Source organism: Pleurodeles waltl, chromosome 7 (assembly GCF_031143425.1).
Source record: "Pleurodeles waltl isolate 20211129_DDA chromosome 7, aPleWal1.hap1.20221129, whole genome shotgun sequence".
Classification (NCBI taxonomy): domain Eukaryota; kingdom Metazoa; phylum Chordata; class Amphibia; order Caudata; family Salamandridae; genus Pleurodeles; species Pleurodeles waltl.
Genome location: NC_090446.1, coordinates 601,824,039 through 601,843,678, shown reverse-complemented (window position 1 = coordinate 601,843,678; position 19,640 = coordinate 601,824,039). Strand labels below are relative to the sequence as shown.

Below are 19,640 nucleotides of genomic sequence, written 5' to 3'. Positions count from 1 at the left end.
TAAATCTGCTAACACAAAAGACATTGAAAGCATGAAGCATGACTTTCTAACTGTGCATCATGGCACAGTGACCTTGGGTGGGCGCTGCTGGTCTCATGAGGGGTCTCCTCCTCTGTGTTTGAGGGAAATAACAATGTTCTCAGTCGCACATACCTGAGTTCAAACTCTGCAGAGAGGGCATCAAACTGGATCAGTGCTTTATGGATTGACTCTGTGTAGGTACTGGGGTCTGTCAAACTCTGCTCTCGAAGAAGAGTACGCAGCTCCTCGAGGCTGTACAGTACATCTCTGGCAAGTGGACTCAGAATTATCCCATCTGCTTCAGCCACCTCGATATAGGTTCCTGACACCAGTAACTGTGAGTAAGCAGAAAAAAAGTACTGTGAAAATCAGGAACTGCAATATACATCTGGATAACAGCATGTTGGACCCCACCCAACATCGGCACGAAAAAAAGTCAGAAAGGGGTCCTCCAATCAGGATCTATATTAAAGCATGGAGACTGGTATTAAAGATGCTAATCAGCCAAACTGTGCGCGTATCAACCAAACTGGGCTCCCTATGCCCCACAACTTATGTATGCGACTGCACAGCTCTCTGAAATTATGTGTGCCTCCTTCCCAGTTGTGTGTTGCTCATATCTTTCGGGCACTGGACCAGATACAAAGCATCCATCTCTGTTAAGACTCCCTTGGGTAGGAAGATAGACACTTAGCATTGGCCAATGTCCTTGAGTGTAAATCCTTGTATGTACACTTGTAGTTGGTATCCTAGGACACACTTACCAATAAGTCTTGTGGTGATCCGAGCTCATTGTCAGGTAGTTCATACACACTCTTAGGAAGGAATTGAGAACTGTTCTAGCTCTCATTGAATAATTCTCCCTCCGCCTTATCACTAGATTTCTGTTGTATAACTTGTAACTAGAGTTCCCACTAGTAGTGGGAGTTAAAGTTTTGTGGAATTCTGCACAATGTTAGCTCCCTCCCCACCGATTTCATGTCAATTTGATTGCCTCCATTCTGGTTTTCAAGACTTTAAAACCCACCATCCTGTACCCCCTCTCCCAAAAAGAAACAGTCTAACAGGCTTCCCTCATGCCATTCTCAGGGGTTTGTTGACAGCCCCTGATGTAGCAGGACAAAATCCAAAGAAAACACAGTTTTGGTTCTCCGGGAAGCTGTGTGCGAAAATATGTTCAGGGTACATATAGTCAGTTGCTCAGATCCTCACTCTCTCAGTCCTAGTCACTCAGTTGCGCTAGTAAAATAACAATTCTTTCTCCACTCCATCTTAGTTATTATATTTTCTCTTGGTGGTGGGTTATTTCAGAAGTGTCCTACACCTACACAGGGCAGTGAGGCAGTAAAAAGTGAGGAACAAGTCCCACAATTGAGGTGTGAGAAAATTTTCCATGAGTGTCCCTTTGGGGCCAATCTAAAACTATTGTGTTCTGCCAATGATCCGCAAAAGCAAAGACCTGTGGGGAGGACCTTCTTAAGAGTGTGTGTTAATACCGGTGCCTAGTATTTTGCCCATGGGGTTGGTGGCCCTTAGTAGTAATTCACTCAGTGTCTCCCAATTACTACCTACCAAGAAACTGCTAATTTGTTCTTGAAACTCCTCTAACTCTTCTGTGACTGCACAAGCATTTAAGACAGCCTGCCTGACAGGGAAAGCTTCAGGGATTAAGCCTGCCAATGCCTCAATGAAATCTTGTGCCTGGCTTTTCAGCTTTTGCCTACATTTGAGTCCAGTCCTTTGTGTCAGACTGGTCATCAAACTTCAGGTGAGAGGTCTGGTCCCTGCCACCCCTGCCCTGCATGGTATGGCAGACGGCCTGTAGGGCTACGATACAGGACACACCCAAAACAGTTTCTAAACTTCCTCCAGTGACCAGTACTTGACTGATTATAACTCAGACGTTCTACTCTTACACATTTGTAGTTACAGTCAATCCTTCAGACATATATTTATATATATATATATATATATATATATATATATATATATATATATATGGAAAATGTCACTTACCCAGTGTACATCTGTTCGTGGCATGAGACGCTGCAGTTTCACATGCTGTGCATTATCCTGCCATCTAGTGTTGGGCTCGGAGCGTTACAAGTTGTTTTTCTTCAAAGAAGTCTTTTCGAGTCACGAGACCGAGGGACTCCTCCCTTTCGGCTCCATTGCGCATGGGCATCAACTCCATCTTAGATTGTTTTCCCCGCAGAGGGTGAGGTAGGAGTTGTGTATATAGTAAAGGTGCAATGGAGTAAGTATGTTTGTACATAATGTGTATAAAACTAGTAAGTATTTACAAAATTTACAGGTTTTATGCAACTTATAACGGCTACAGGCTTCCCGGGAGGCGGGAGGGCGCATGTGAATCTGCAGCGTCTCATGCCACGAACAGATGTACACTGGGTAAGTGACATTTTCCGTTCGATGGCATGTGTAGCTGCAGATACACATGCTGTGCATAGACTAGTAAGCAGTAATCTCCCCAAAAGCAGTGGCTTAGCCTGTAGGAGTTGAAGTTGTCTGAAATAATGTTCGTAATACAGCCTGTCCTACTGTGGCTTGTTGTGTTGTTAACACATCTACACAGTAATGTTTTGTGAATGTATGAGGCGTAGACCATGTGGCTGCTTTACAGATTTCTGTCATAGGTATATTTCCTAGAAAAGCCATTGTGGCGCCTTTCTTTCTAGTGGAGTGCGTCTTTGGCGTAATAGGTAGATCTCTTTTTGCTTTGATATAGCAGGTCTGAATACATTTCACTATCCATCTGGCAATGCCTTGTTTGGATATTGGATTTCCTGCATGAGGTTTTTGGAAGGCTACAAACAATTGTTTTGTTTTGCGAAACTGTTTTGTTCTATCAATGTAATACATTAGTGCTCTTTTAATGTCTAATGTATGTAAGGCTCTTTCGGCTACTGAGTCTGGTTGTGGAAAAAAGACTGGGAGTTCCACTGTTTGGTTTAGGTGGAACGGTGATATAAATTTTGGTAAGAATTTGGGATTTGTACGGAGTACCACTTTATGTTTATGTATTTGTATAAAGGGTTCTTGTATAGTAAATGCTTGTATTTCGCTTACTCTTCTAAGCGATGTGATAGCTATTAGGAAGGCTACCTTCCAAGTTAAGTAATGCATCTCACAAGAGTGCATGGGTTCAAATGGTGGTCCCATGAGTCGTGTTAATACAATATTGAGGTTCCATGAGGGGACTGGTGGTGTTCTCGGGGGTATGATTATTTTTAAACCCTCCATAAATGCTTTGATGACTGGGATTCTAAAAAGTGATGTTGAATGTGTAATCTGCAGATAGGCAGATATTGCTGTGAGATGTATTTTAATTGAAGAAAATGCTAGTTTCGATTTTTGTAAGTGTAATAAGTAGCTTACAATGTTTTTAGCGGAAGCATGTAGTGGTTGAAATTGATTATTATGGCAGTAATAAACAAATCTTTTCCATTTGTTTGCGTAACAATGTCTTGTAGTAGGTTTTCTAGCTTGTTTAATGACCTCCATACATTCTTATGTAAGGTCTAAATGTCCAAATTCTAAGACTTCAGGAGCCAGATTGCTAGATTGAGCGATGTTGGGTTCGGGTGTCTGAACTGTTGTTTGTGTTGAGTTAACAGATCTGGTCTGTTTGGTAGTTTGATATGAGGTACTACTGACAGGTCTAGTAGTGTTGTGTACCACGGTTGGCGAGCCCAGGTTGGTGCTATTAGTATTAGTTTGAGTTTGTTTTGACTCAATTTGTTTACCAGATAAGGAAGGAGTGGGAGAGGGGGAAAAGCGTAAGCAAATATCCCTGACCAACTCATCCATAACGCATTGCCCTTGGACTGAGGGTGTGGATACCTGGACGCGAAGTCTTGGCATTTTGCGTTTTCTTTTGTTGCGAATAGGTCTATTCCTGGTGTCCCCCAGTGTAGAAAGTAAGTTTGTAGTATCTGGGGATGAATTTCCCATTTGTGTGTTTGTTGGTGAGCTCGACTGAGATTGTCGGCCAACTGGTTTTGAATCCCTGGGATGTACTGTGCTATTAGGCGAATGTGATTGTGAATCGCCCAATGCCAATTTTTTTGTGCTAAGAGACACAGTTGTGATGAGTGTGTCCCTCCTTGTTTGTTGAGGTAATACATTGTTGTCATGTTGTCTGTTTTGACAAGAATGTGTTTGTGGGCTATTAGTGGTTGAAAAGCTTTCAATGCTAGAAACACTGCTAAAAGGTCCAAATAATGTATATGCATTTGTTTTTGTTGAACATCCCATTGCCCCTGTATACTGTGCTGCTTGAGGTGTGCTCCCCACCCCATCATGGAAGCATCTGTTGTGATCACGTGTTGAGGCACTGGGTCTTGGAATGGCCGCCCTTGGTTTAAATTTATAGGATTCCACCATTGAAGCGAGAAGTGTGTCTGGCGGTCTATCAACACTAGATCTTGAAGTTGACCGGTGCTTGTGTCCATTGTGTTGCTAGGCACTGTTGTAGGGGCCGCATGTGTAGTCTTGCATTTGGGACAATGGCTATGCATGAAGACATCATGCCTAGAAGTTTTATTACAAACCTCACTTGGTAGTGGTGGTTTGGGTACATGTTTAATATTACGTTTTGGAATGCTTGTACTCTTTGTGGACTTGGTGTGGCAATCGCTTTTTGTGTGTCAAGTGTTGCTCCCAAGTATTGTTGTATTTGACATGGTTGTAGATGTGATTTTTGGTAGTTTAGAGAGAACCCTAGTTTGTGTAGGGTTTCTATGACATATTGTGTGTGTAGAAGACACTGTTGTTGAGTGCTAGTTTTTATTAACCAATCGTCCAAGTAAGGGAATACGTGCATGTGCTGTCTCCTGATGTGAGCGGCTACTACTGCAAGGCATTTTGTGAATACCCTTGGGGCTGTTGTTATCCCGAATGGTAACACTTTGAATTGGTAATGCACTCCTTGGATTACAAATCTTAAGTATTTCCTGTGGGAAGGATGTATGGGTATGTGGAAATATGCATCCTTGAGATCTAATGTTGACATGTAGTCTTGTTTTTTGAGCAAGGGAATCACGTCTTGAAGTGTTACCATGTGAAAGTGATCTGATTTGATATAAAGATTCAGTGTTCTGAGGTCTAATATGGGTCTCAGTATTTTGTCTTTCTTTGGAATTAGGAAATACAGGGAGTAGACACCTGTTCCTTTGTGATGATTGGGTACTAGTTCTATTGCTTGTTTTTGTAACAGTGCTTGGACTTCTAGTTGTAACAGGTCTAAGTGTTGTTTGGACATATTATGTGCTCTTGGAGGCACATTTGGTGGCAATTGTAGGAATTCTATGCAATAACCATGTTGGATAATGGCTAGGACCCATGCGTCCGTAGTTATGTTTTCCCAGTTGTGGTAATATGCGGTGAGTCTCCCCCCCACTGGTGTTGAGTGGTGGGGGTATGCGACATTGAAGTCACTGTTTGGTTTGTGGGGTTTTTGGGCTCTGGAATTTCCCTCTTGTCTTTGGGAATTGTCCATCCCTATATGTTCCTCGAAAACCTCCTCTCTGATACTGGCCCTGATATGTGTGTCTAACTTGAGAGGTGGAGGGCTCTGTGGTTTGGGAACGAAACCCCCCTCTAAAGTGCGGCTTTCTAAAAGTGCCTCTGCTCTGTGGGGAGTAGAGTGCGCCCATGCCTTTGGCCGTGTCCGTGTCTTTTTTGAGTTTTTCTATTGCCGTATCCACCTCCGGCCCAAACAATAGTTCTTGGTTGGACGGCATATTCAGCACAGCCTGCTAGATTTCTGGCTTAAATCCAGAACTCTGTAACCATGCGTGCCTACGAATGGTTACTGCAGTGTTCACTGTCCTTGCCGGCGTGTCTGCTGAGTCCATAGCCAACCTTATTTGGTTGTTCGAAATAGTTTGACCTTCCTCAACAACCTGTTGGGCACATTTTTGGTACTCTTTGGGAAGGTGCTGAATGAGATGTTGCATTTCATCCCAATGTGCCCTGTCGTATCGAGCCAGTAGCGCCTGAGAATTGGCAATCCGCCATTGATTGGCTGCCTGTGCTGCTACCCTCTTGCCTGCTGCATCGAATTTCCGACTTTCCTTGTTGGGCGGTGGTGCATCTCCTGAGGATTGGGAGTTTGCCCTCTTTCGGGCTGCTCCCACTACCACCGAATCAGGAGTTAATTGTTTTGTGATAAACACAGGGTCCGATGGGGGAGGTTTAGATTTCTTCTCCACCCTACGCGTGATGGCTCTGCCTTTTACTGGGTCCTGGAACACTTGTTTGGCGTGTTTTAACATGCCTGGCAGCATTGGCAAACTTTGGTATGCGCTGTGGGTGGATGACAAAGTATTAAACAAAAAGTCGTCCTCTATGGGCTCTGCATGCATTGCTACATTATGGAATGTGGCTGCCCTTGAAACCACCTGCATATATGCAGTGCTGTTCTCAGGTGGTGACGGCCTTGCTGGGTAGCAATCGGGACTATTGTCTGAGACCGGTGCATCGTACAAGTCCCATGCATCCGGGTCATCTTGTGACATCCCCGTGTGTGTCGGCGACTGCATCATTGGGGGTGTTGCTACCGGGGACAGGTGTGGCGAATGCAATGGAGATTGCTGTGGCGAGAACCCTGGTGGTGTTTTGTCTTTAGCCACTTTCGCTTTTGGCTGCATTTCCGTCTCCTGGAATGCTAGCTTTCGCTTGATTTTTAGTGGAGGAAGAGTTTGGATTTTCCCCGTGTCCTTCTGTATGTGCAGCCTTCTCTGGGTATGGTCTGGCTCTCCCATGCCCAGTTCTTGTTCAAATCTGTGCCCTTGCAACTGACTTGAAAGGCCTTGCTCTTCTGTATAGGAGCCTGGTTTCGGCTCCGAGGCTGCATGTTTCAGCACCAAAGCTTTTTGTACAGTCTTTTTCGGCTCTGAGGAAACCTTCTTGACTTTAGGGGTGCCGGACTCTCAGTGCCGAGATTGTTCGGAGCCGATATCCCCACCGGAGTCGGATGTCTTCGGCTGCTGGGAGGCCTTTTTCGGTGCCGATGTTTGGTCACCGTGTTTTCAGGTTAAGCCATGGCCTGTTGGCGGTGGCATCCCCTTGGCCTTTATTATCTCTGAGTGAGTTTTTGCCTGGGCTGGTCTACTCACAGTTGGTTGCTGCGTCTTCGGCTGCTCACTTTCGGACTCGTCCGAGTCCGAATCTCGAATGGAGAACCTCTCCTCCTCCTCGACGTCGATCTGCTCGGCCGGCGTCGACGCCATCTGGAGTCTTCGAGCTCTTCGATCTCGTAGTGTTTTCTTGGATCGAAATGCCCGACAGGCCTCGCAAGTATCCTCCCTGTGTTCTGGGGATAAACACAGGTTACAGACCAAGTGTTGGTCTGTATAAGGATACTTTGCGTGGCAATTGGGGCAGAAGCGGAAGGGGGTCCGGTCCATGAGGTTTGAAGATGGACGCGGTCGGGCCGACCAGGCCCCGCTGGAGAGTGGAAGCCCCAAAGGGCCGCCGGAGCGCTTCTTTCTTCGGTGTCGATGTGCTAACACTAAACCGGTACCGAGCGCAAACAATACCGTCAAATTTTCCGATAACTAACTAACTTTCCCGAATCGAAATACGGAGCGAAGAGGAACACGTCCGAACCCGATGGCGGAAAGAAAACAATCTAAGATGGAGTCAACGCCCATGCGCAATGGAGCCGAAAGGGAGGAGTCCCTCGGTCTCGTGACTCGAAAAGTCTTCTTCGAAGAAAAACAACTTGTAACACTCTGAGCCAAACACTAGATGGCAGGATAATGCACAGCATGTGTATCTGCAGCTACACATGCCATCGAACATATATATATATTCATAGGAAATCAGTACCTCCTCAGCTCTAGCATTATTCTCTCTTTTTGAAGGAGCTACATGCATTGGCGCTTCTCAGGGCTCTAAAATTATGACATGCTTGGTGCTCTGCTACCACAGCAATTGCTGCAGTCCTCAAATCCTCACACACAAAATCATACAAACCATTAGTAAAGGAGTCCCTAGAGTTAACTTCTCTTCTTTAGGGGAGATTCAGGTTTTTGCCCTGCTGCCTTTTTGTGAGGACTGCTGTTTACCTTCTAGTGGTTTTTCTTTTACAGACGTGAGGAAGTCAATCAGTCTGGCACCCATTTTCAAATGACTGTCCTCTGTAAAGTATTCAAGGTAAACAAAGCAACCACCTGAATTGGGGGGGTTGGAGTTTAAAGATGGGGGCTAAATTGCCTTCAAGAGAAAAACAATGACTTTAAAGGCTAGAAGACATGTTTATTGCAATATGTTGTCCAGTGATCATCTCTACCTAGGGATGCTATTTGCATACCATAGGTATTCTTCATCAGCCAAGGTTTCATGCAGATTCATGCTGTGTTGTGCCACATAAGGAAGCACCACAGGTACACTGACAAGGCCAGGAAAAACATGGTTCTTCAGCCACCCTCCCTGTGACCAATTTAGGTATGGATTGTCTATTAATGATGAGGTTTAATGAGATCCTAATTAGTGAGGCCACTGCCTCCAATAAGAAATGTTTAGATGACATATATTGGTTATGCATGTTCCTTAATGACAATGCTTTGGCATTGAACAGCGTGAAGGGTGAATAGTAGTAATAGATGACAGTCGGCTTACCTCTGCTGCAAAAAGCATTTGACTGCTCATGTTGTCATTGAGGAGGTCATCGGGAAACTTCATCTGGTATTCCCGCCGATGGAGCTGCTGTGGGATGCACTGCTCTGAGATCTGCGCAATCAGTGTTAGCATTCGTTCCTGGAAAAAAGGCGGTGGAGGGAGGTATTCAAGCAAGGTCACTGCTACCCTGCTTCAGATACAACTACTAAACGTATGGCTCACTCCCAACCTCAGGAACAATGTATACAGCACCCAAGCACACTAATGGCTGAATTCACATTCTGCCTACCTCTTGTCCAAAATGAAACATCAAGGCCTAAGCACAAACATCAATATAGCTCTCTATCCACCTGACAGGTAAGCTGAAACACACACATAGCACAATGGGACTCAACACAACAGGCGTTCCGATGATGGTTGCTTCCTTTCCCCTCAAAGCAAACCTGTTTTTGCCCAGGCATAGATAAGACTCTTCTCATGCTTGCCTTCACAAGGTACACACCTGAGTGGCATGCAATTGATTCAGAAGCGACAGGTAATGTTGAGGGTCCTTCTGCATCTCCAAGCAGTGCAGCTCAGAGACCACCCGCGTCACATCCTCATCAGCATAGAAAAACTGAGCCAGGAGCCTGGTGTCAGACCTCTGAAAGGCAATGGGAGAGTATTCAGTGCAAGGGTAATAGCACAGCCACATGCTCACTAAAGCAAACATGAAGGCAATTGCCCTTCAGTCTGCACTTGTCTCTACGGGTTAAGTCATCAATTAAGCATCACAATGAAAAAATACATGAGTAAAACTAACCTTACTGCAGTTTCTGACATTTAAGACTGGATTTATTTTTCATCTTCAGACTTTGACCCAAAGCAAGAGAAAGAAAAGTAGAAAGGGGATAAAGAAGGATAAAGAGAAAAAAGTACAAATAGTGACAAAGGGAGACAGCTGAGATATACATGACCCTGCAGAAGTGAGATAAAGAGACAGCTTGTGTAGAGTGCTGAAAGAAAAAGGACTGAGGTGGACTCAAGGCTAGCCAGACATGGTATTCTGAAACCTTTGCTTTTGACAGGACCCGAGGGTGGTTCCTAAGAAAATCATAGGGGTCTCTCAATTCATTAATTTATTTTCACAAATTAAACACCAGGTACAGTAATCCATAACATTCTATTTTAAAATCAGACATACACTACATGGATAAAAAAAGATGATAAATCCATGAAAGCTAGATGGTGAAAACTCTACAGGAGTCACAGGGCAATAGGGGAACACTGGGCTCAAAATGATGACAACCAGGACCTTTACCACTGGTCTCCTGTACTACGTGAGCCAAAACCTGAGCACCAAGTACGCCAATTTAGTACAAAACCCTGAGGTTGGTGAATTCCAGCAGTCCATGGGTTACCCACCGAGGTGGTGTGCGCTTAGCTACTCTAAACTCGAGAAACTATTCAACACAAGTTTTAAAAAAACTTCATCCCACTAGTGCTCTATCTTAAAAGAAAATTAATTTTACAGTTCACACAAAGGTCAATACCATGCACGAATACTAGACGCCATTATTAATTATCCTGCAATGTTCTGACAACTTCAGGGTTCAGCTTGGGCTGTTGCTATGAACTAATTCTCAATCGTAGCCTCAATGCAGACAACATCAAACTCCGAGTTCCTCTTGGAGTTTCAGTGAAGAATTCAATCTGTATGGAGGCAGACATGGACTTTGCTGATATGGTAATAATTTCCCTTCCCTCCAGACAAGATCTTCCTGTTCCAATATATTTTGCTTTTAGCACAATATATTTTTCTTTATCTGAACTAGACTTGTTTGCAAGGGCCATGCCCATGCGATGCTTGGAGTGGCTCAGCAGTACAACTCTAGATAAGGGTGTGTTTCACTGAGCTGTGGTGGCAGAGTCTCCTCCCCAGTCTCAGTAATGTGGTCCATGACAATTATACCAGTGTGCGCTGGGTCAGGTAAGCAACAGTAGTTCCAGTACCAGCTGAAGAGGAAGTTGCAACTGAGTTGCGGTGCTTGCGGTCCAATGGATCTTGCTGCTGGGTCAGTCATAAAACTCACCACCCAAAACAACATAGATGCTCACTCTAGACTGCAGCAGTGAGGATTGACTAGTTGAAGTCTCCTTCATCGATGTAGAGCCTCTTTAGGTATTTGCATCAGAGACAGCAGAGTGCACTTTTAAACTTCTGAAGCTCAACTACTTCAGAGGGATTCTGGATTTTGGGTGCACATGTTTCAGCCCATGCTGCAGGGGTGCTTCAGGGCTCCTTGTGCTTCACCCTAAACACACTGGTGCAGGTCCTTCCCCAAAATGCAGCTGATGGCTTCGGTTCTTTCTGGCCTTGGCACCCCTCCGATCAGTGTTTCCCTCATGCAAAGACACCTACAATGCCCCTCCTTAGGGGTTTGGTCAGGTATTTCCCTTGAAGCAAGATCAAGGCAGCCTCTTCTGCCAGGCATTTTAGAAGTCCCTAGGTTACTGTCCCGGACTCTGGCAAGAGTAGTTAAAGGTAGTTTCTGCAACCCTGGAGCACAGTGTTTTTCGATAATCCGTGGTGTGGAGACCCTGAATTATGTTAGAGAAATCTGGGCAGCCCATAAGTTTTAGCCGCATCGTTATATCAAAGTTGTAGACAGCAGCTGTCTATTCAACAGTCAGCTCTGAGGCTGGTTCTGGGAAATTCTTCCTCTCATGCTTATTCCATTCAGACTGAACCAGGCATGGTTTTTGTTATCGGGTGTTGCAGGAAGGTGGAGTGAAGCTGGAACTTTCATGTCAGCAGAGACCCAAAACAAGTGTACAAAAGAAAGGGAATTGCTCTTTATTGGGTTTATTCATATGTGTATCACCCTGCAATTGTGTGTCCCTGCCTTATATCTGTGCCGTCTGGTACCTTCAGCTTCATCTGCTGGGCCCACTTCCAGAACTCTGTCTTCCAGAGCTTGAGAGACTGGTAAAACAGTATTTCCAACTAACTACTATGGCTCGCTTTGCAAGGGCCACGGCATGGTGAATGAATGTATTATGGACCCTACGCGTTTTAGATCGAAACACTAAAAGATACGTTTTGAGTATGAAAACGTGTTGTCTGCCTGTCAATTTTGTGACCAAGTTGCACACACCGTTCCAGAAACTCTGGAGTATTCTGCATCTCAGCATCATGTGGTAAAAATCTGCTCCACGACCACCTCCTCTCGGAAGGTTGTCATATACATTGTCGAATAACCAGTGTAACCTGACGAGCAGAAGAAACGTGCAGTTTTACAATGCTGAACTGCAACACTTTGAGGTGTGCGTTCCTGGACACTCCAGATATATGCTGAAAAATCGCAGACCAGTACTCATTAGAAATGTATATCTCACATTCTTGTGTCCACTTGGCTCCAAGGGATGCTAAAGCTATCATCTGCCCCCTCTAATCATCTCTGTATATTTTTGTATTTCTATGACATTGAGAACTCCATGTCAAAAGTAGGTGTTATGCAGGACCGGCTTTAGAGGTGCTGGCGCCCCGGGCAGCAATCTTTTTTGGCGCCCCGCCATCCCATGACCGCCTCCTCAGATTCTCACATTACCCCTGGCAAACGTGCCCCTCATCTCTCCGTAGCTCCTATCACATACATTTCATTTGCTTTAAAGCACTTGTAAATATTGACTTTGCTAATCCACTCAGCTATCCACATAAATATAATTCTATCCTTTACAGCAGGCATATTACCCCTCTGCGCTACTTGAGGGCGAGTCAAAACTGCCACTGGGCAAAATGCTGATCTCTCACTCTAGCAAGAACATTAATCACAAGAGTTATCCTGACATTTGAATTGCTTTCCAAAAGCTGGATGCACAAGGAACTTTTCAGCAGGTGCTTTAAATGGCAAGTTTAGTAAGTTATAGCTAAACACAGTGCCCCCCCTGAGATCAGCGCCCCCCCCCCCCCCAATCCAGATCAGTACCCGGCGCAGCCACACTGATTGCACTGCCCTAAAGCTGGCCCTGGTGTTATGTATCATCAGTCTCCGGTTCCTCATCACACCTACCCGAGGAGGTGCAACTGTGCTGCGAAGAGCTGCACGTGCCAGGAACTGGCCAATGGCCAGAGCATACGCTACTCGCATTTCATCAAAGGTCATAAGGGTCCCCGAGTCAAACAACTGCCCTGTGTGTGAGGCAGGGCCATTGGAAATTATGCATCGGGGTTGGGGGGTCAAGTTATGTGGCAGGGTTAGTAAATTAAGCAACAAGAAAAGGCAAATTATGCGGCATTATGTAGCACCTTTTGTGATAGTTCTACCTCATTATTTTGTCATTTTGAAACTTGTTAACACTGTCTGGGCATTAGTTGCACTTCATTAGGTTCAGTTTAACATCTAAATATAGAAATAAGCCACAGAAAGTGACCTTTCAACCTGTGCAAAGGGCCTTCCACTGTGTGGCAACATGGGTCACTGCATTTTTAGTAAATTTGGAAATCTTTTGAACTAGAAACACATTTTTTGTTAAAATATATGCAGCAGGTGATGGATTCGGGGGCAAATGCAGCAAATCTACAATTATGCAAAAATCGCTGTTGCCACACAATTGCATACCTCCAGTGGCCCTGGATTGTGGTACTCGATTAGAGCAACTTGTTGGTAACTAGTCCGGCATTCCCAAATCTGGGCAGGCATCATAGGTAGGTACAGTGAGTACACAGCCTAGTGATACTATTTCTGAAGATTTCTAAGCCAGTGGAGATGAGCCTATCCGGCGCGGAACAGTCGTCCAGTGAGTGCTCCAGAACAGCCTCACTGCCCAGTTAATGATCCAGCTAACCCACCTCTGGAGAGGAGCTTGGGCTGACCCAAGACATGGGCCATTGCAACTGTGCTGCTAGATAGTAGCACAATTGGGTGCCCCCAGGCCCTCTTTGGCTATTGGTAGAAAAAACTTGTCAAGAGCCACTCTGCACCTGCCAGGACTCCACACCAGTTCTGTTACCCATCTACTGAGATCCCAGAAAAGGCATTTGTGTACTAATAGGTGACAGAATACATATAGGAGGTGTAATAAAGCCATTATGTTGGACAACGTGAAGTGCCCTAACGGTGAGAAACAAAGTTTCCCCCAGAACCTTTATCTAGACATAAGGGATGCCAGAACTCAGTCAATGTTCCCGGCATTGACACTGGTTGGGTGCCTATGCACATTTTTTCTGAGATATTTGAACAGGTGCAATTCAATCGGTAAATCGGGGGCGTCTGTTTCAAAAAGCACTTGAGCACAAACCCCAATCAATAAGAATATTCAGGACTTGGTCTGGTTGACCTCCAGGCCAGACATTTCGCCGAAAGACTCAAGAGTCTTCTGCACGGGCCCATGGGTATGTCTGCCAGTAAAATCAGTACATCACTGACATACAGTAAAATTGATGTCCCCGACCCGCAATATCCACACCATGCCTCTCTTTTGTTTGACAAATACAAATAGCTAGCTGCATCAGTACATGGCCAAAGAGTTGTGGGTAAAGGGGGCAACTTTGTCTGACATCCCGGTGGATCTGCCAGGAATCAGAGAACTCCAAACCAGTTTTGACCCAGACCATGAGGTTGGTGACTAGCACCCTAATGCAAGACAGTGTAACCACCACCATATGCTGTAAAATAGCAAACAGATATGTCAAGGACAGGCTATCGAATGCTTTTTCCATATTTATGGATAGCACCACCTTGTGAGCCTGGTATGCTGAGGTCTCATCCAGAACATGAAATAACCTACGGATATTGGGGGATTACTTCTGTATGGAACAAATGCGTTTGGCCCAGATCAGCCAGATGCATGAGTGTGTATTGATCCTGTTTGCAATAACTTTCTCCAGGACCCTGCAGTCAAAGTTCAAGATAGATAAAGTGTGGTATGAACTTTGTTCAGGTGGGTTTCCACCAGATTTGGGGAGATTAACAATAAGTGCTACCCAAGAAGACAATGACAACATGCCCTGAAACCTTGATGCATAATAAACCTCCAAGAGGCTCTTATGTCAGTTCAGTCTGAGATAGCTTAAAACATCCAAGAGGAGAGTTACTGCTAGGAGAGTCTTACCTGACATGAGCTGCCCAATCGCAGCAGAAATTTAAGGACCTGTAATCAGCCCTTCCATTTCACACACTTGGTCTCACGTGAGCTTCTGCAGCCAGGCCGATGCCAAGGAAGTGCCAATTGGATCTGGTTGGGTGTACAATCATCAGTATCATGCGGTAAAGACTGCAATTATATCTGCTTTCCTCTGCAAGTGAAGTCCATCCTGGTAGCAAAAAGCAAATGGCTGTTATGGTCTTTATGCGTGTCTCAGCTTTACCAAGGCTAGTTAATAAGCAGCCAGATTTATCCCCCTCCGTGTGTCTATGGGCAATGTATTTTCTGTTATCCTGCTTCATCTGTCTATTACTAATATCACTGTCTTTGTGTACAAGGTCTTGCCTCGAAGAGTCCGACCCAACTGCCCCTAATTAGAGGCAGTGCAGGTCCCCCTAATTGGTCCTGGAGGACTGCGAGCACACTAGTAGATGTTTTGATTCAGATGTCCAGTTTATGCACTTTGAAGGCTTCCCATTCGATCAAGGTGTAGGCGACAGACCCTACATTAGCATCAAAGTAATATTTAGTATAGGCTTCTCCAACTAGTAGCTTGTGTGCTAATGGTAGCTTCCCATAAGTAGCTCTCCTGAGTGAAGCCCACCCTACTACATAAGAAGCTTTTTATGATTGAATTAATGTGTATACATAATTGAAAAGCGTGTATTTGGGACACAAATTGTTGTATTTTCAGAAGTTATAAGCTGATGTTTGGAGAAAAATGTTTGAATTTCCAAAATACATTTAAAGTTGGTTTTTAAGTGATTACTTGTGGTGTTGGGAGACCTATTACTAATATCATTAACAGTCACTGGTGTTCCACTTTATTGAAGCAAGACGGCACCTGGAACTCAGATGCTTAAACTGGTCCCATCTTCACTCCACAGAGGGGCCCTTTTCCCCTTTTGGGTCCTTGAGTGCCTGTTTATTTTTACGCTGTCCACACCAGGTGACCTGCAGGCAGCAAGCACCACCTTATGGCCCATGGGTCGGGGACAGGGCACAGGAGATGCCCTAGGAGGGACGCCTCGACTGCAGTAGTCCGCCTAGGGATGGAGGCACAAGGCAGCAGGCAGGTATGCCAAAATGTTTGGTGCCCCACACTAAGAGGGCCTGGGGTACCCACTCCTGCTTGCAGCCTGCCCACGTTATATACAGGGCCGACCATTTCCTCCACACAGCCTTCAGTAGGTCTGGCCATGCTGCAACACAGGGATCAATGTGCAGAGCCTCAGGGCCACAACTCCCGACCCTCACTTATAACAGCCTCCACAGCATGACAGCGACCCTGGTGGTCCCTACTGTAGCAGATGATGCTAGATTACTGTGGCAGCCAGATTGTGACTGCAATTTTGCCCGGTTGGCCACACCCCAGGAAGCTGCCCCACATAACTATCTTTTAACCTTTGGGATAGGTCCCTTCCAATGTACAATGAGCCAGGAAAAGGTTGTGGTAACTACCCAAGCTTTAAAGGGGTCCCATGTCTGCTCTTATCACCGAAGAGCTGACCAACTACAAAGGATCCTTGGATTGTCCATGAGGAGCCCTACAATTCATGTCTCTGGTTCCCTTCAAGCTTCCATCTTAGGTAACACTTAGATATAGGAAAAACAAAATGTACTAGAGTGTGGTTATAACCACATGTCACACAAGTTCTGCACACGTCCTGTATGCAGTTCAGTAATGTATACACATGCAACATCCATGTCCCACATGGATGTGCGAAGGACTCTGCTGCAGGAACTGGCAGGCCAATTTAAAACTGTGAGAGCCTGAGAAGCAATTCTCACTAGCAGATACAAGTAGGAAGGCCTGTCCTGCCACTATAATCTAGTTGTTGCCACCAATGTAAGTCCTGACAGTAGTCATGCACTGTAAGCATGGTTCACACGGTCTGCGCTTGCACACCAAAGAGCTCCTTTCTGTGTCTCAATCCTTGCCACAAACAAGGGCCTTAAGCACACAGGCATGACTCATGTGTGGTGAGGCGGGAGTCAAATATCTATAGAGCTTGTTGTGATGAACTTTAGGTATGGGTGCACACGCCTGAGAGCCATGTGTGGGACTTTCTTCCAACTCAACAAACTGTATTCAGAAAATACGACTTGCCTTGCTGTCAAAGAAGCAAACAGATGTGCAAAATATATAATATAAAACATCATGAGGGGGAAGAAAAAAGTTTAGAAACTTACAAGATAGTACATATAAAAGATGAGCTTTATAAATCCACTGAATGTGAGAAACTCCCTAACGAAAAATCGGGGTAAATTGGAAAGATGGACCACAAACAAGAGATTGAAAATGTCACTTACCCAGTGTACATCTGTTCGTGGCATTAGTCGCTGCAGATTCACATGTGTGGCACAGTCCGCTGCCTGGTGTTGGGCTCGGAGTATTACAAGTTGTTTTCTTCGAAGAAGTCTTTTTGGTCACGGGACCGAAGGACTCCTCCCTCCTCGGCTCCATTGCGCATGGGCGTCGACTCCATCTTAGATTGTTTTCCCCGCAGAGGGTGAGGATGGAGTTGTTTGGTATAAATAGTGCCCATGCAATGGAGTGAATATGTATGTACGTTAAGAGTTTCTAATAATTATTTACAAATGTTCAGATGTTTAAGATTTATGATCTACTTCTAAACGGCTACAGGCTTCCCGGGGAGGTGGGAGGGTACATGTGAATCTGCAGCGACTAATGCCACGAACAGATGTACACTGGGTAAGTGACATTTTCAGTTCGATGGCATATGTTGCTGCAGATACACATGTGTGGCATAGACTATAAAGCAGTTACCTCCCCTAAAAGCGGTGGTTTAGCCTGTAGGAGTTGAAGTAGTTTGGAATAATGTTCTTAGTACAGCTTGGCCCACTGTAGCTTGTTGTGCATTTAGTACGTCTACACAGTAGTGTTTAGTAAACGTATGAGGCGTAGACCAGGTTGCAGCCTTACATATTTCGCTCATAGGAATGTTTCCTAGAAAGGCCATTGTAGCACCTTTCTTTCTGGTTGAGTGTGCCTTTGGTGTAATAGGCAATTCTCTTTTGGCTTTAAGATAGCATGTTTGAATGCATCTGACTATCCATCTAGCAATGCCTTGTTTAGAGATTGGATTTCCTATGTGTGGTTTTTGAAAAGCTATGAACAGTTGTTTTGTTTTCCTGATTAGCTTTGTTCTGTCAATGTAATACATTAGTGCTCTTTTGATGTCTAATGTATGTAGTGCCCTTTCAGCCACAGAATTTGGTTGTGGGAAGAACACTGGCAATTCTACTGTTTGATTTAAATGGAATGGTGAGATTACTTTTGGCAGAAATTTTGGATTTGTTCTTAGAACTATTTTATTGTTGTGTATTTGAATAAATGGTTCTTGTATGGTAAATGCCTGTATTTCACTTACTCTTCTGAGGGATGTGATTGCAATGAGAAATGCGACCTTCCAGGTTAGATATTGCATTTCACAGGAATGCATGGGTTCGAAAGGTGGACCCATGAGTCTTGTTAAGACGATGTTAAGATTCCATGAAGGAACTGGTGGTGTTCTTGGTGGTATAATTCTTTTTAGCCCTTCCATGAATGCTTTAATAACTGGTATTCTAAATAGAGACGATGAATGAGTAGTTTGTAGGTAAGCAGATATTGCTGCGAGGTGTATTTTTATAGATGAAAAAGCGAGATTTGCTTTTTGCAAATGTAGTAAGTATCCTACTATGTCTTTAGTAGAGGCATGTAATGGTTGTATTTGATTGGAATGGCAGTAGTAAACAAATCTTTTCCACTTAGATGCATAGCAGTGTCTAGTGGAAGGTTTTCTAGCTTGTTTTATGACCTCCATGCATTCTTGTGTGAGGTCTAAGTGTCCGAATTCTAGGATTTCAGGAGCCAAATTGCCAGATTCAATGATGCTGGGTTTGGATGCCTGATCTGTTGTTTGTGTTGTGTTAACAGATCTGGCCTGTTGGGTAGTTTGACATGCGGTACTAGTGAAAGGTCTAGTAGAGTTGTATACCAAGGTTGTCTTGCCCATGTGGGTGCTATCAGTATGAGTTTGAGTTGGTTTTGACTCAACTTGTTTACTAGATATGGAAGGAGAGGGAGAGGGGGAAAAGCGTACGCAAATATCCCTGACCAACTCATCCATAGAGCATTGCCTTGTGATTCGCGGTGTGGGTACCTGGATGCGAAGTTTTGGCATTTTGAGTTTTCTTTTGTTGCGAACAAATCTATCTGGGGTGTTCCCCAAATTTGAAAGTACTTGTTCAGAACTTGGGGGTGAATTTCCCATTCGTGGACTTGTTGGTGGTCTCGCGAAAGGTTGTCTGCTAGTTGGTTTTGTATTCCTGGAATAAATTGTGCTATTAGGCGAATGTTGTTGTGAATCGCCCACTGCCAAATTCTTTGTGTTAGGAGGCACAATTGTGTTGAGTGTGTTCCTCCTTGTTTGTTTAAATAATACATTGTTGTCATGTTGTCTGTTTTGACAAGAATGTATTTGTGTGTTATTATGGGTTGGAAGGCTTTTAACGCTAGAAATACTGCTAACAGTTCTAGGTAATTGATATGAAATTTTGTTTCGTGTATATCCCATTGTCCTTGAATGCTGTGGTGATTGAGGTGTGCTCCCCACCCTGTCATGGAAGCATCTGTTGTTATAACGTATTGAGGCACTGGGTCCTGAAATGTCCGCCCTTTGTTTAAATTTTTGCTGTTCCACCATAGAAGCGAGAGGTATGTTTGGCGGTCTACCAACACCAGATTTTGAAGTTGACCCTGTGCCTGTGACCATTGTGATGCTAGACACTGTTGTAAGGGTCGCATGTGTAGTCTTGCGTTTGGGACAATGGCTATGCAT

General features: G+C 44.6%; 1 protein-coding gene across 3 annotated transcripts in view; it reads right to left on the bottom strand.

Annotated features, from left to right (window-relative positions):
* Positions 1–19,640, bottom strand: part of LOC138304447 (uncharacterized) — a 123,883-nt gene that overhangs the window by 58,904 nt on the left and 45,339 nt on the right. For 2 of the 3 annotated variants that reach the window (XR_011205573.1, XM_069244506.1), the window contains exons 2-4: positions 9,170–9,310; positions 8,668–8,805; positions 154–356 (exon numbers count right to left, since the gene is read on the bottom strand). Coding sequence is in view for 2 of the 3 variants with exons in the window: in XM_069244506.1 (XP_069100607.1) it covers positions 154–356; positions 8,668–8,805; positions 9,170–9,310 (482 nt within the window). In the remaining variant the exon portion in view is untranslated. Of the gene's footprint in view, positions 1–153; positions 357–8,667; positions 8,806–9,169; positions 9,311–14,760; positions 14,963–19,640 lie in introns of all 3 variants that reach the window. The other variant, XM_069244507.1, reaches the window with a different exon arrangement.